Source organism: Molossus molossus, unplaced genomic scaffold (assembly GCF_014108415.1).
Source record: "Molossus molossus isolate mMolMol1 unplaced genomic scaffold, mMolMol1.p scaffold_m16_p_12, whole genome shotgun sequence".
NCBI classification, from domain to species: Eukaryota; Metazoa; Chordata; class Mammalia; order Chiroptera; family Molossidae; genus Molossus; species Molossus molossus.
The window spans coordinates 81,934,374-81,951,709 of record NW_023425347.1 but is presented as its reverse complement, the minus strand read 5'-3'; the positions used below and the strand labels follow the sequence as shown (position 1 = coordinate 81,951,709).

At 41.7% G+C, this 17,336-nt stretch overlaps 1 protein-coding gene across 1 annotated transcript; it reads left to right on the top strand.

The window, feature by feature from the left end:
- Positions 1-3,570: 3,570 nt before the first annotated feature.
- On the top strand, positions 3,571-16,899 carry ZBTB8A (zinc finger and BTB domain containing 8A). The gene is made up of 4 exons (XM_036256343.1): positions 3,571-3,639; positions 5,345-6,168; positions 12,671-12,840; positions 16,377-16,899. The coding sequence occupies exons 2-4, from the start codon at positions 5,346-5,348 to the stop codon at positions 16,707-16,709; spliced, it is 1,326 nt and encodes a 441-aa protein (XP_036112236.1). The 5' UTR covers positions 3,571-3,639; position 5,345; the 3' UTR covers positions 16,710-16,899.
- Positions 16,900-17,336: the final 437 nt, after the last annotated feature.

Below are 17,336 nucleotides of genomic sequence, written 5' to 3'. Positions count from 1 at the left end.
TTTAACAACATTGAGTGAGCATCTACTGTGTACTCGAGTGCTGTTCAAGGAGCTGGGAGACATAAGTAAACACAATAGGCAAAGTTCCTGCTCTTTTGGACCTTAAATTCTAGCAGGAGAAAACAGACAATGAACAAATAAGGGGATGCAGAGGGGGAGAGGGTGCTTATATGGGATGGTAAAAGAAAGCGCCTCTGATAAGATGACATTTGATCAGAGAACAAGAAGATGTGAGAATGTGAGCTGTGTGTATCTGGAGGAAGAATTCCCAAGCAGATGGCAGGAACATGCCTTGGATGTTCAGGAACAAGCAGAAGTTGTTGTATCAGGAATGCAGTGCATGAGGGTAGAAGGCACCAGGAGGGGGAAGATGCAGATTAGGTAGGGCCTTTTTGGTCATGAGAAGACCTTCAGAATTGGATGGGGAACCATTGGAGGGTTTTGCACAGAGGAGTAAGATGATTTCACTTTGTTGTTTTGGGGGGTTTTTTTTGTTTTAATTTTTAAAATTAATTATTTATTTATTTTTTGGTATGTGCCTCTAGCAGGAACCAAACCCGGGACTCTCTGGTCCGCAGGCCACCGCTCCAACCGCTGAGCCAAATCAGCCAGGGCTTTTTTTTTTAATCCTCACCGGAGGATATTTTGCCATTGATTTTTTTTTTCTTTTCTTTTAGATAGAGTGGGAGGGAGGGAGAGAGATGTGATCGATATGAGAGAGACATATTGATTGGTTGCCTCCCACACGACCCGATTGGGGCTGAGGATCGAACCTGCAATTGAGGTACTTGCCTTAGACCAGGAATCAAACCCGAGACTCTGGTCCTCGGGCCAGTGCTCTAACCACTGACCTAAACCAGCAGGGGTGATTTCACTTTGTTTTAGAAGGGTCACTCTGGCTGCTGTATTCAGACTAGACTGATGTTGCAAAGAGACTAATTAAGAGGCTGTTGAGGGTATTTGATGGTGACTTGGATCAAGGTGGTAATAGCAGTGGACAGAAGTAAGAATTTGGGTTTGTTTGTCTTTTTTAGGTAAAGCAGACAACATGAACTCAAAAATGACTCTTATTGTTTTTGTTCTAAACAACTAGAATGAAGTTACCATTCCTGAGATGGATAGGGCTGTAGGAAAGACAGGTTTAAGATGAGGGTGATTGAAGGATATGTTTTTGGATGTGTTGAGCTTAGGATGCCTATTAAGCATCTAAGCAGAGATGAAGGTAAACAGACATGAGTCTTAGGTGCAGGGAAGAGGTTTGGGGCTAGATATGTAAATTTGTGAGTCATAAACTCAAAGATGGTACAGTGATACCTCGGTTCTCGAACGCCTTGACTTTCGACCAAATTGGTATTCGACCAGGAGATTCGAGAAACTTTTGTCTCGGAATCCGAACAAATATTTGGAACTCGAACTTCCGAGATGAGCCGAGTTGAGCCGAATGGCGTTCATTCGGCCCAGCGCGCCTTGCTTGCGTCATCAGTGTGAGTGCAGAGAGAGAGTCACGCTTTGTGGAGAGAGTCACGCTTTACACTGAATTTAACCCTTAGACATACTGTACACTTTTATTTCTTGTTGAGACTTATGTTTTTCTACATATTATATACAAATTAGGCCAGTAAATAGGCATTTTCTGGGGCTTGGAACGAATTAATCCAGTTTCCATTATTTCCTATTGGGGGTTCTCGACCGTCCTCCTGGAACGAATTATGTTCGAGAACCGAGGTATCACTGTATTTACACTTGAGATGGGATGGGCTCATGTAGGGAATGGTATGTGTAGGGAGGAGGTCTGAACCCCATATCCTGGGCATTCCAGCTGTAAGAGAGGAAATTTTTCCTGGACCATTTTCCTGGCTGGGTCTAAAATTAAACTGACAAAGACAGATTAACAGGAGTAACTCAAACAAATTTACTTTTATGTGACGCGGAAACCTTCATAAGAAAATGAAGAAATAGTTAGACCTGAGAATTTTTTTTTTTATCCTCACCCGAGGACATTTTTCCATTTTTGTTCAGATAGAGTGGGAGGGAGAGAGAGGAGGAGAGAGAGAGAGAAACATCAACGTGAAAGGGACACATCGAGTGGCTGCCTCCTACACAACCCCAAACGCGGCCAGGGACAAACTGCAACCGAAGTATGTGCTCTTAACGGGAACCAAACCCGGGTCTCTCTGGACCACGGGCCAATGCTCTAACCACTGAGCAAAACTGGCCAGGGCCTGAGAATTTTTTTTTTTATCCTCACCCGAAGATATTTTTTTCCATTTTTTGTTCAGATAGAGTGGGAGGGAGAGAGAGAAACATCCATGTGAAAGGGACACATCGAGTGGCCACCACCCACAAGACCAACCAGGGCTGGGGACAAACTGCAGTCGAGGTACGCGCCCTCAGCGGGAACCGAACCCGGGTCTCTCTGGACTGCAGGCTGACGCTCTAACTGCTGAGTCAAACCGGCCAAGGCCGGGCCTGAGAATTTTTATGCTAGGTTTGATGAAGGGTGGACAGTCATGGACAATACGGTGGGTTAAGGAGTGTGAAGTGAGTTTAGTAAACAGGAAACTCAGCAGAGCCTGTTGGTTCAGATTCTTGTCAGTGTCCCTTTGTTTTCTGAGATAAGGAGGCACCTTTCTTTTGGGTATAGAGAGGGCACATCTCACATGAAGGAGAGAGGAGGGTGTTGTCTATGTGACCTTCCTGCTTCTGCTGTTTTCTGGAACTCCTTTAGTTCAAAATTGTCAGTATGCCAAGGTGCCATGTTTTGGGGCAGTGTGAGTCCTGAATCCCACAGCATTTAGAAATGAGGAAGATGGTCTGGCCGGTTGAACGTTGCCCCATGCACCAAGAGGTCACTGGTTTGTTTCCTGGTCAGGGCACATTCCCAGGTTGTGGGCCCGATCCCCAGTGGGAGGCATGCAGGAGGCAGCCATTCGATGTTCTCTCTCATCGATGTTTCTATCTCTCTCTCTCTCTCTCTCACTTTCTGTATCTCTAAAATCAATAAAGGAAAACAAAAAAGACAGTAGGAAAACGAAGCAGCAGCAAAGGATACTGAGAAGGAGTGGCCCACAGGAGAAGAGCCACGAAGGAGGGTGGTCGAGTGCGAGTGTTGTAAGATGACAGTGATGCACTGCACCAGTGACATGAGGACAAAGAAGTGACCATTAGACTTAACAGCCTGTAATCACTACTGATCTTTTAAAAAATGGTTTTGATGGATGGGGATGAAAACCTGATCCTAATTTCAAGAAAGAATGGGAGGAAAGTGGACAGCATATGAAAATGACAAAACAAAAAAACTCTTTCGATGAATTTTGTGTAACGGGAACAGAGGAATGGAGTAGTAGCCAGAGGTAGATGTGAAATCAAGGGGAGGTTTTGTTTGCTTATTTGTTTGTTCTTACAATAGGAAATACTAGACTATTTGGTGGTATGATGTTGGAAATGATCCACTTTGTGTAAAGGGGAATGATTTTGAGTCCAGCTTAAGCAGAGCGTGTTGCTCACCTGGCTTGGGTTCTGAGAGCATCCGTCCTCAGCAGTTTTGCATTTGTTTCTGCAGGAAGCTCCATGGGTATCACCAGCCCAGGACTCATTTTCTTGTTAATTTTTCAGCTTGAGGTTTCCCACACCAAACAGGTAAAATAAATTTGGACTCCAGAACCTCAAAAGGTTCAATCTTGGGTTTTATTTCTCACCTAAGGACAGTTTTTCCCCCAACCAAGGACCTGCAAAGACTAACGTTCTTTACTTTTTCTCTGGACTTATAGGCAAAATTTACTAGTCCCTTTTCGTTAAGGTTGTGGTCCTTACAGCAGTGATTTTCAACTGGTGTGCCACAAGAATTTCTAATATATGTAATGCCTGACTATTTAATCAGGGGCACTGACCTCTTTTCCCTTAGATTGTCAAATAAAAAAATAACAACAGCCAACACAATAACCATTCAGTGTGAATGAATCAAAATTATACGTATATTTAAAAAAAAATTTCTTTTTTTCCTTTATTGATTTTTGAGAGAGAGGAAGTGAGAGGGAGAGAGAGATAGAAACATTGAAGAGAGAGAACATCAACTGGCCGCCTCCTGCAAGCCCCCCACTGGATATTGGGTCCACAACCTGGGCATGTGTCCTGACCGGGAATTGAACCGGCGGCCTTCTGGTGCATGGGTCAGCGCTCAATCACTGAGCCACACCGGCCGGACTTAGTATACCTATATTTTTGTCAGACAGGAAAAATTATATATTTTTTGGTGTGCTGCAGAAATTTAATAATTAGTTTATGTGTGCAATGAGACAAAAAAGGTTGAAAATCACTGCCTTATGTTACTAACAAAATCTAACATGTTACTGACAAAAACCCAAGCCCTCATTGCTGTTCCAGCTTGGGTCCCTCTTCATGTCTGGCATCTTGAAATTTCATATTTTTTCTTACAAGCATAGCCATACGTTTTTATTTTTTATTTATTTATTTATTTATTTTGTTTTTATCCTCATCCAAGGACTTTTTTGCATTTATCTTTAGAGCGGGAGGGGGAGAGAGAGGAAGAGAGAAAGAAACATCGATGTGAGAGAGACACATCGAGTGCTGCCACCCACACGACCCCAACCAGGGCCAGGGACAAACTGCAACCAAGATATGTGCCCTTAGTGGGAACCATACCTGGACTCTCTGGTCCACAGGCCGACACTAACTGCTGAGCCAGTCTGGCCAGGGCACGTTTTTAAAGTTTTGGTTAAGTTTCAGCCGGCATCTCTAGAGGTCTGTGGCAGGAAAGTTTCAGCACTTTCCAGACCATTGTTTTGCTGGAATCAGAAATCTTCTCCCTTCATTCTTCACCTGGCTTAATCCTGGTCGTCTTTGAGGTCTCAGCTTAAATATTACTTCTCAGAGAGATATTCCCTAATCCGCTCCCTCCCAGTTTAAACTAGTTTATCCTTTTATATTTCTCATAGCACCCTCTTTCTGTCTTAACACTTAGCCTGTCGGTTATAACTTAGTATATTTGTTTAATGGCTGATTTCCTCTCTAGATTGAAAACGACATGAAGGCAAGAATCAAGCTTGTTCAGTTCAGCATATAGCAGAAGGCCTCATTTATAGAAGATGCTCAATAAAGTTTGGTGACTGTACAAATTATTATCTCAAAATCTAAAAATTGATAGTACAGTGTTAAATGATATTCTGAAACCTATTATCTTTTGTGTCTTGGAGACTATATTCTCTTAAGCAGAAAGTGGTTTTCATGGAAAAAAGATAGAGGCTTTTGATAATAATTACAGTTAATTCATCTTAGAAAAACAGTGTTATTTTGTGTTTGATAACCACATGTGTCTTCTCTTCAGAATGGAGATCTCCTCTCATCAGTCTCAACTCTTGCAGCAACTGAATGAGCAGCGGCGGCAAGATGTGTTTTGTGACTGCAGTATTCTAGTTGAAGGGAAGATCTTCAAAGCACATCGAAATGTACTATTTGCCAGTAGTGGCTACTTTAAAATGCTGCTTTCTCAGAACTCAAAGGAGACAAGTCAGCCAACCACAGCGACATTTCAGGCTTTCTCCCCTGACACTTTTACAGTCATCCTAGACTTCGTCTATTCCGGCAAACTCTCTCTTACTGGTCAGAATGTCATAGAAGTGATGTCAGCTGCTAGCTTCCTTCAGATGACTGATGTCATTAGTGTGTGTAAGACCTTTATTAAATCTTCATTAGACATTAGTGAGAAAGAAAAAGATCGCTATTTCAGTCTCTCTGATAAAGATGCCAATTCTAATGGTATAGACCGTTCCTCTTTTTATAGCAGTGGCTGGCAAGAAGAAAGCAGTTCTCCGCATTCTCACCTAAGCCCAGATCAAGGAACAGGTGTAATAAGTGGGAAATCTTGGAATAAGTATAATTACCATCCGACTTCCCAAAGGAACACACAGCAACCCTTGGCCAAGCATGAACAAAGGAAAGATTCCATTAAAAAGTCCAAACATTTGAAGTTGTCACAGCCTTCTGAAATTACTCATTATAAGTCAAGCAAGCGAGAAGCACGAACATCTGATTCTTCCAGCCGCATTTCCCAGTCTGAAGAACAACCACAAATTGATGCTGAAATGGACTCTACTCCTGTTGGCTTTCAGTATGGTCAAGGCCCTGAGGTCACATCAAGAAGTTTTCCAGGTACTCAAAATGAGACTATCCCCTCACTCAGGGTCCAATACTCCTATATAAATCAAGCCTATCTCAACATGCCCTTATAGGTGTTATGGACAGTTGAACCAAGTAATTTTTTTTTTTAATCCTCACCCTAGGATATTTTTCTATTTATCTTCAGATAGAGTGGGAGGGAGGGAAGACAGGGAGAGAGAGAAACATTGACGTGAGAGGAACACATCAAGTGGTTACCTCCCGTGGACCCTGACCAGGGACAAGGACAAACCGCAACCGAGGTATGTGCCCTTGACCAGAATCGAACCTGCAATTCATTGGTCTGCGGGGTGACACTGTACCGCTGATCCAAACTGGCCAGGGCACCAAGTGATTTTTTTTAAAAGTTAAATTTTTCTAATAAAATTTATTTCATAAAACATAACTTTAAAATGTTGAATTAAATTGCCCTGGCTGGTTTGCATCAGCGGTTGGAGCGTCAGCCCAATGGGTCATGGGATCGATTCCAGTCAAGGGCACATACCTTGGTTGTGGTTCATTCCGGCCCTGGTTGGGTCGTGCAGGAGGCAACCAGTCGATGTGACTCTATCACATCGATATTTCTCTCTCTCCCTTTCTCTCTCTCTCTCTCCCCCCCCTTCCCTCCCACTCTATCTAATAATATTTTTTTTAATTTAATTAAATTGATATTGGAACAATTTGATGACAGTCAAAACAATACAGTGGCCCTGGCCGGTTTGGCTCAGCAGTAGCAGTGGTTCTCAACCTTCCTAATGTCGCGACCCTTTAATACAGTTTCGCATTTTGTGGTGACCCCCAACCATAAAATTATTTTTGTTGCTACTTCATAACTGTAATTTTGCTTCTGTTATGAATCGCCATTGGAAATATGTGTTTTCCGATGGTCTTAGACGACCCCTGTGAAAGGGTCATTCGACCTCCAAAGGGGTCACAACCCGCAGGTTGAGAACCGCTGGAGAGCATCAGCCCGCTGACCAAAGAGTCCCGGGATTGATTCCGGTCAAGGACACGTACCTTGGTTGCGGTTCATCCCCAGCCTTGGCGGGGTCATGCAGGTGGCAACCATTCAGTGTGTCCCTTTCACGTCTATGTTTCTCTCTCTCTCTCTCCCTCCCACTCTATCTGAACAAAATATGGAAAAATGTCCTCGGGTGAGGATAAAAAAAACAGCAAAAAAAAAAAAATAGTTTACTTTTTTCTGACTATTCACTTGGGAAGAGTAATTTTACACAGAAAAGTTAAATAGAGCAACCATGCATATTTGCAAAGGTTCATAGACCCCAGTATCCAAAAGAAATTAGACTAAATCTGAATTTGTTATGGTATAAATACATAATTTTTTAAAACTTAACATTTAACTCATAGCATTGATACTGTAATTCATGTGTACAATAACTTGAGACAGCTCATCTTTATGATAATAGCAAAATGCAGAGAGATCATGTAGGTTGATAGTTTCAAAGCAATTTGCCCCTCATCCCTTAAGACTGAAGTAGAGAACAGAAGTTAGAAATGTATATCATCCAGTTCTTCTCCCCAATTAATCACTTAGCAAATGTGCTTAATAGTTTACATGTGAATTTAAAGGAAAGTTAGGATAAAATGAAACTCCTGCAGAGTATAAGATTTAGATTATATATTTAAAATGTTTAATTGCAGAAAAATTTCAAAAGTAAAGAGAATAGTATCATTAACTTTCATGTACCCATTACCCAGTCTCAACAACTTTCCACTCATGGCAAGTCTTGTTTCATATGTACCTCTACTCCTAACCCCTCTTTATCATTTTTTTTTTTTAACATCCTCACCCGAGGACATTTTTCCATTTTTTGTTCAGGTAGAGTGGGAGGGAGAGAGAGGAAGGGAGAGAGAGAGAAACATCGATGTGAAAGGGACACATCGAGTGGTCGCCACCCACACAACCAACCAGGGCCGGGGACAAACTGCAACCTCGGTACGTGCCCTTAGCGGGAACCGAACCCGGGTCTCTCCGGACCGCAGGCCGATGCTCTAACCGCTGAGCCAAACCGGCCAGGGCGCTCTTTATCATTTTAAAGCAAATCTCAGACATCATATATTATTGGGTTTTTAAAATATATTTTTATTGATTTTTTGAGGGAGGAAGGGAGAGAGAGAGAGAAACATCATTGTAAGTCCAACCAGAATGGCTCAGCGGTTGAGCGTCAACCCATGCACCAAGAGGTCGCTGGTTCAATTCCCAGTCAGGACACGTGCCCAGGTTGTGGGCCCAATCCCCAGTAGGGGGCATGCAGGAGGTGGCCAATTGATGTTCTCTCTCATCGATGTTTCTGTCTCTCCCTCTCACTTCCTCTCTCTCTAAAATCAATAAAGGAAAACAAAAAAACAGAAGCATCGATGTGAGAGAAACATTGATCAGCTGCCTCCTGCATGACCCCCACTGGGGATTTGGCCCACAACCCGGGCATGTGCCCTGACTGGGAATCGAATTGGGATCTCTCAGTCCATCGGACGACACTTAATCCATTGAGCCACACCAGCCGGGGCAGATATCGTATGTTTTAATCTGTAAATATTTCGAAATGTGTTCCTAAGACAGAATAAAAAAATAAAACCACACTCCAGTACCATTATTGTACCTACACAAAATTAACAAGTTCTTAATATCACTAACTAGCCTGTCAGTATTCACATTTCCCATGTTGTCATTTAAATTTCAAAAGAATATTTTAAAATAATAGCAACCTGATTTTTACTAATCACATTTTCTTGTAGGATACTAACATGAAAATATATGAAGTTGTATCATATTATAGAGCTGACTGAAAATTCTGCTGAACTTTAACCATTGACTAAGGCAAACAAATACCATTAAAAACTAGGAAATCGCCCTGGCCGGTTTGGCTCAGCGGTTAGAACGTCTGCCTGCGGTCCGGAGAGACCCGGGTTCGGTTCCCGCTAAGGGCACGTACCTCGGTTGCAGTTTGTCCCCGGCCCTGGTTGGTCGTGCGGGTGGCAGCCACTCGATGTGTCCCTTTCACATCGATGTTTCCCTCTCTCTTCCTCTCTCCCTCCCACTCTATCTGTACAAAAATGGAAAAATGTCCTCGGGTGAGGATAAAAAAAAACAAAAACAAAAACTAGGAAATCTTTGTTGCATTTTAAAACAGCAATAAATTTGCCCTGGCCATGTAGCTCAGATGGATAGAATGTCATCCCCTGTGCTAAGGTTGTGGATTTGATCCCCAGTCAGGGTACATACAAGAATCAACCAATGGCCCAGCTGATGTGGCTCAGTGGTTGAGCGTCGACCCATGTACCAAGAGGTCACCAGTTCGATTCCCAGTTAGGGCATATGCCCAGGTTGTTGGTCTGATCCCCAGTGAGGGCCATGCAGGAGGCGGCCAATCAATATTCTCGCTCATCAACGTTACTATCTCTCTCTCTCTATCTCTCTCTGTTTCTATCTTTCTCTCCCTCTCCCTTCCTCTCTTTCTAAAAATCAATAAAGATTTAAAAAAATTTTTTTTAAATCAACCAATGAATGCATAAATAAGTAGAACAACAAATTGGTGTTTCTCTCTCTCAAATCAATAAATAAAAATTAAAAACAGCATCAATAAAGCCATCCTTTATTTGGGCTCTGTCCTTTTATAGTTCTAGGTTATTTAAATCTAACTTTAGTAAAGAACAGCTGAATTAAGAGCTATTAAGTTGATGAGGTTTGTCTCCAATCACAACTAACATGTTGAATGAGTTTTATTTATTTATTTTTATTATTATTTTTAATACCCGAGGACATTGTTCCATTTGTTTGTTCAGATAGAGTGGGAGGGAGAGAGATACAGAGAATCATCAATGTGAAAGGAACACATCCAGTGGTTACCACTCACACGACCCAACCAGGGCCTGGGACAAACTGCAACCGAGGTACATGCCCCTAGTGGTAACCGAACCCGGGTCTCTTCGGACCACAGGCCAATGCTCTAACTGCTGAGCCAAACTGGCCAGGGCTGAATGAGTTTTCAAATAAAAAAATTAAAGATCCCTTATGTCAACTATACTTTAATTTTTTTTTTAATCCTCACCTGAAGATATTTTTCCATTTATTTTCAGACAGTGGGAGGAGGAGGAGAGAGAGAGAGAGAGAGAGAGAGAGAGAGAGAGAGAGAGAGAAAGAAACATCCATGTGAGAGAGACACATTGATTGACTGCCTCCCCTAGGGCCTCGACCAGGTCCGGGGACCAAACTACAACTGAAGTATGTGCCCTTGACTTGATTCAAATCCACAACTATGTGGTTTATGGGCCCATGCTCTAACCTCTGAGTCATACCTGCCAGGGTTCAATTGTACTTTACTTTAAAACAGCTTTAGCCCTGCTCAGCCAGTGTCGCTCAGTAGATTGAGGGTCATGCCATGGACTGAGACGTCCTGCTTCAAATTCAGATCAGGGCACGTGCCCAGGTTGCAGGCTTGATCCCCAGTAGGGACTTGCAGGAGGCAGCCAATCAATGTTTCTCTCTCACATTGATGTTTCTATCTCTCCCCCTAAAATTAAGTTTTAAATAAATAAATAAAAGAGCTTTAGCTTGGGCCAGTGTGGCTCAGTTGGTTGGAGCGTTGTCCCAAGCACCAAAAGGTGGCAGATTTGATTCCCAAACAGGGCAAATACGGGAGGCAAGCAATCAGTGTTTCTCTCTCATATCAATGTTTCTCTCTCTCCCCCTTACTCTCTCTCTAAAAATCAATAAAAACATATCCTTGTGTGAGGATTAAAAATAATAATACTGCCTGGCCGGTGTGGCTCAGTGGATTGAGCGTTGTTCCATGGATTGAGAGGTCCCAGTTCGATTCCTGGTCAGGGCACAGGCCCATATTGGGGGCTCGATCCCCAGTGGGGGTATGCAGGAGGCAGGTTCTCTCTCACATCGATGTTTCTATCTCTCTCTCCCTTCCCATCTCTCTAAAAAAAAATCAATAAAAACATTAAAAAAAAAATTTATTATTAAATTGCCCTGGCCAGTTTGGCTCAGTGTTTTCAGCATTGGCCCATGGACCAAAGAGTTTAATTCCCGGTCAAGGGCATGTATCTGGGTTGCAGGTTTCATCCTCTGCCCCAGTGGGGGTCGCACAGGAGGCAACCAATTGATGTGTCTGTCTCACATCGATTATTCTCTCCCTCCCTCTCTCCCTCCCTCCCTTCCATTATTATCTAAAAAAAAGAAAAAAAAATCAATGGGAAAATATTCTTGCATGAGGATTAACCATAAATAAATCAATAAATAAAATAAAATAAAAGAACTTTACATTCTAGAATGGAAAAAAGTTAAAGATCTTTGAAATTTATCCCTTTTAAAATATTACAAGTGTGCCCTGGCCGGTTTGGCTCAGCGGTTAGAGCGTCCGCCTGCGGTCCGGAGAGACCCGGGTTCGGTTCCCGCTAAGGGCATGTACCTTGGTTGTAGTTTGTCCCCGGCCCTGGTTGGTCGTGCGGGTGGCAGCCACTCGATGTGTCCCTTTCACATCGATGTTTCCCTCTCTCTCTCTTCCTCTCTCTCCCTCCCACTCTGTCTGTCCAAAAAATGGAAAGGTGTCCTCAGGTGAGGATAAAAAAAATAAAATAAAATAAAATATTACAAGTGAGAGGCAGGATGGGGAGGAGGGTGTCAAGGGGGAAAAAAGGAGAAACATCTATAACAAAAATAAATTAATTAAAATTGAAAGAAAAAAAAAATATTACAAGTGGCCCTGGCTTACAAGTTGGTTGAGTGTTGTCCCATGTACCAAGAGGTTACGGGTTTGATTTCCAGTCAGGGCACATGCCTGGGTTTGTGGGCCTGATGACCAGTGGTAGGTGAGCAGGAGGCAGCCAATTGATGTTTCTCTCTCTCTCCCTCTCTAAAATGAATAAAAAGCTATTTAATAATAAGCACAGCCAGTGTGGCTCAGTGGATTGATCCTTGTCCCATGCACTGAGAGATCCTGGTTCGATTTCCAGTCAGGGCACATGCCCGGGTTGGGGGCTCAGTCCCCAGTAGGAGGCATGCAGGAGGCAGCTGATCCATGTTTCTAATCTCTCCCTTCCTCTCTTTCTAAAAAAGATAATAATAATAATAAAATAAAAGTACTACAATTGTATCAAAAATAAAGACAAGGGGAATAAAAACTTAGAAGTAAAACAAGTTACTTAAAAGCTTCAATATTAAGTATTTTTATTTTTTAATTGTATCTACAGTTTTAAAATCCAGTACTACCTCTTTACATTCAGTATCTATTGACATTTAATAAAAAGGTAAGTGTGACGGTCTAAATTTATCCATACTGTAAATATATCCAATACTGAAGTTATAGTTCTGTACTTAAGGTTACATTGACAATCAAGTCTTAATCTCTTTCTTCTCCTTTTCTTCTACCTTTTCAATATAGGGCTCACCAGCTCCTTCTTGATTCTTTTGTTATTAGAATTTTTATTATGAACTTTCCAGTGATTTAATCAAACTGTCTCCTTATAGATGATCTGCCCAGGATGAGATTCAAGTGCCCATACTGCACACATGTGGTAAAGCGGAAAGCAGACCTAAAGCGCCACCTTCGTTGTCATACAGGAGAACGGCCCTATCCATGTCAAGCTTGTGGAAAAAGATTTAGCAGGCTGGACCATCTAAGTAGCCATTTTCGAACAGTATGTATTTGATTTTTCATCATTTTGCTTCTTAAATACATGCATTTATCTACTTTAGGATAATCTAATTTATGATGGAAATCTTTCACACAACTCTACCATAGTAAATTTTTTTCCAACTTAATGTTTTTACTCTGCACATTTCTCAAAGTGTTTTGGTTCCTTTTAGTGGAGAATAAAATTTGAAACCAATATTTGGACACCTACGTCCTCACATTATGATATTTTCCCATGTGTGTTTAGATAGAGTGGGAGAGAGAGAGAGAGAGAAACATCAGTGTGAGAGAGACATCGATTGATTGCCTCCCACACCACCCCAACCAGGGCTATGACCCCGTCCAGGGCTGGGAACGAACCACAACCGAGGTACATGCCCTTGACTGGTATCAAACCCACAACTCTTTGGTTCGCGGGCTGACGCTCTAACTGCTGAGCCAAATCAGCCAGGGCTAGGGCGTCATTCTTTTTAGACTGTTTCAGTGAACAGAGCTAGAAGATATATATATTTTTTAAATAACGAGTTTGTGATATTTTCAATTTTGACATTATAGTGTTTTACTTAATTTGACTTAATAATTATGTTGGAATGGGGGGCATGAATCTGTGTCAGAACTTTGTAACAAAAACAATGCCACATATGATAATTGTAATATTACTCTATCAGGAGAAATAAGGATACCCTCAAATTGTGTACTTCCAATATTTACTAGTTAAGAGGTCAGTGGAAGTAATAACTGGACTGAGTGATTGCCCCATACTTTCTTGATGTTTTACTGGAGTACATTAGTTTTCTTGACTACTTGTGTTTGACTACTTCCATACTGTTCTGACTTTATCTAAATGAATATATCGTAAACAATGATTCAGCATTATACAATTAATTGTAATAATTTTTATATTAGACCCTGTAATCTACTACTCTGACAGCTGTTGAACAATGTTGTTTATTATTAACTACAATACATAATTATTCATCAATTGCAATTTTTTTCCCGAAGCATTTTATTATTTTTTTTATTTTATTTATTTATTTTTTTTTTATCCTCACCCGAGGACATTTTTGCAATTTTTGTACAGATAGAGTGGGAGGGAGAGAGAGAGAGAGAAACATCGACGTGAAAGGGACACATCGAGTGGCTGCCACCCACACGACCGACCAGGGCCGGGGACAAACTGCAACCAAAGTACGTGCCCTTAGCGGGAACCGAACCCGGGTCTCTCTAGACCGCAGGCCAACGCTCTAACCGCTGAGCCAAACTGGCCAGGGCTCCCGAAGCATTTTATACATATTAACTCATTTGGTCCTTACAACCTGAGTTGTAGCCCATTAATAATAAGGAAGTAGGCAGAGATAATAATAGGCTTATATGTAGCAGAACCACCATAGTGATTGTTTATGACCAGTATCCATTCTGATTAGCCAGGCTTCTATTTGGTTTAAGTGATGTGTGTACCTTATAAGTTGTTAAATATTTTGATTATCACCCTGGAGACAGGTTTATAATGTTTTAAATTATCTGCTTCAAGATACATGGTTAGTAAATGACAAAACCAGGACTAGAACTGAAGCGTTCCAATTCCTAGTCGGGCCCTCTTTCTACTAGATCAACCTTTCATTAATAATAGTGGCAAGTAATTCTCTATCCACAAATAATTTTTTTTTTTATCCTCACCCGAGGACATTCTTCCATTTCTTGTTCAGATAGAGTGGGAGGGAGAGAGAGGGAGAGAGAGAGAGAGAGAGAGAGAGAGAGAAACATCAACGTGAAAGGGACACATCGAGTGGCTGCCACTCGCACGACCAACCAGGGCCGGGGACAAACTGCAACCAAGGTACACGCGCCCTTAGTAGGAACCAAACCTGGGTCTCTCTGGACCGCAGCCGACGTTCTAACCGCTGAGCCAAACTGGCCAGGACCACAAATATTTTTTGATAAAATTAAATTTGGGACAATATTCTTTTTCTTTCTCTAGCAAAATAACAAAAACTTAATACTCATTTGAAATGAGGTTCCTACACCCAAATTAAGATATGTGAAGTCACTAGAATAGTACATGGCATATATTAAGTGTTTGTAATTATTATTCTGAAAAGGTGTCTTGTGCCCAGCCGGTGTGGCTCAGAGGTTGATCATTGACCCACGCACCAAGAGGTCGCCAGTTTGATACCTGGTCAGGTTGTGGGCCCAATCCCCAGTGTGGGGCATGTAGGAGGTGGCCAGTTGATGTTCTCTCTCATTGATGTTTCTTTTTTTTTTTTAGGGAGAGAGGGATGAAGAGAGAGAGAGAAACATTGATGTGAGAGAGACACATTGACTGGTTGCCACCCACATGACCCCAACTAGGGCGAGGGACTCTCTGGTCCACGGGCCAGTGCCTCTAACTGCTGAGCAAAACTGGCCAGGGCTCTCATGAATGTTTTTATCTCTCTCTCCTTCTCCCTTTCTCTCTAAAATCAATAAAGGAAAAATATTAATTTTTTTTTTAAAAAAGGCCCTGGCCAGTTTTTGCTCAGTGGTTAGAGCGTGAGCCCGCAGACCAGAGAGTCCCGGATTTGGTTCCCACTAAGGGCATGTACCTCGGTTGCATTTTGTCTCCGGCGCAATTGGGGTCTTGTGGGTGGCAGCCAATAGATGTGTCTCTCTCACAGTCGATGTTTCTCTCTCTCTCTCTTCCTCCTTCTCTCCCTCCTGTTCTATCTGACGTTAAATGCAAAAGAAAAGGTGTCCTGTGTTACCTCAGTTATTAAAATATTATTGGATTAAAGTATATGTGAAATTATTAAGTATACAATTTTTTTTTTTAATTCCTCACCTGAGGATATTTTTCTACTTATTATCAGATAGAGTGGGAGGGAGGAAGGGAGAGAGACAGAGAGAAACATCAATGTGATAGAGCCACATCGACTGGTCACTTCCTGCATGACCTGACCAGGGCCAGGGATGAACCGAAACCAAGGTACATGCCCTTGACCAGAATTGAATCGGCAACACATTGGTCCCTGGGCTGACGCTCTAACTGCTGAGCAAAACAGCCGGGGCTGTAATTCCTTTTTTTTAACCTCACCTGAGGATATTTTTCCATTTATCTTCAGATAGAGCGGGAAGGAGTAAAGGAGGGAGGGAGAGAGAGAGAGAGAAGGAGAAACATCTGTGTGAGAGAGACACATTAATTGGTTGCCTCCTGCACGACCCTGACTAGGGCTGGGGACCAAACTGCAAACGAGGTATGTGCCCGTGACCAGAATCGAACCTGTGACTCTGATCTGCTGGCCGATGCTCCAACTGCTGAGCCAAGGGCTAAGTAGGTAATATTAATCATAAAAACATTATAGCCATTATGGAGAGAAAAGTGGTATATAATATTTCTGTAATATCAATTTATCACTAAACCTGTATTTTTTCCTGATAAGTAGATGTTAATTCAATAGTAATGCTTGGCTTTGAACATCTTAAGTTTATGAACTGGTACTTAGAATATCAAATTGTCCTGCTTTTTAAATATCCTTTTCTATCACTATTTAATTCTCTACACAGATTCACCAGGCATGCAAACTAATCTGCAGAAAATGCAAACGCCATGTGACTGATCTAACAGGTCAGGTGGTACAGGAAGGAACCAGGCGCTACAGACTCTGTAATGAATGCCTTGCTGAAGTTGGCATAGACAGCCTCCCCATTGATGTGGAAGCTGAACAGCATCTTGTGTCGCCATCAGATGGAGATAAGGATTCCAGATGGCACTTGAGTGAAGATGAGAATAGATCATATGTGGAGATTGTAGAGGATGGGTCTGCTGATCTGGTCATACAACAGGTTGATGATAGTGAAGAAGAAGAAGAAAAGGAAATAAAGCCCAACATTAGGTAGCTGTGATGTGAACCAATAGCCGGCATGTCTGCAACTGCCATTGACTTCCTGTATCTCTCTCTCTCTTTTCCATGGTCAGAGACTGGTTAACAAATTATCAGACTGACTTGAAGGAAATGACCTTATATAACTTGCATGATTTCTGAACAGGCCATTGTTTCCATTCTGAACTTTGTTGCCCTAAAATATGTTGCTGCACTGGGAATAAAGACCTAGCTTGAGTTGGCATGACAGATGAACAATTAATCCTCCTACTTTTATTACAGAGATACCTTTTTTCTTTTAATATTGGAGGATCTACTTAGCAAACCTTTTTCAAAGAAATATTTTAAATAAATTTACCACAACCAAACTTTATGTAAGATAATTTCAAGGTGTATCAAAAACACATAAACTATCCATATTGAATTTTCACAGGGAACCAGGTAAGAGCACCTTTAAGAGTCAGGCATCCAACCTGACTGAACTAATGTCATTCTATTAACTTAAGGTCCACACCAACCTATCATTATTCGATATCCTTAATGTTTTAGGATTATGAAAGAAGACAAATCTAAAATTTTTGGACTCATTCATATTTGAACTTTTTGTCATTAAGTTAAAAAATTACTCTTATGTAGTTAGTAG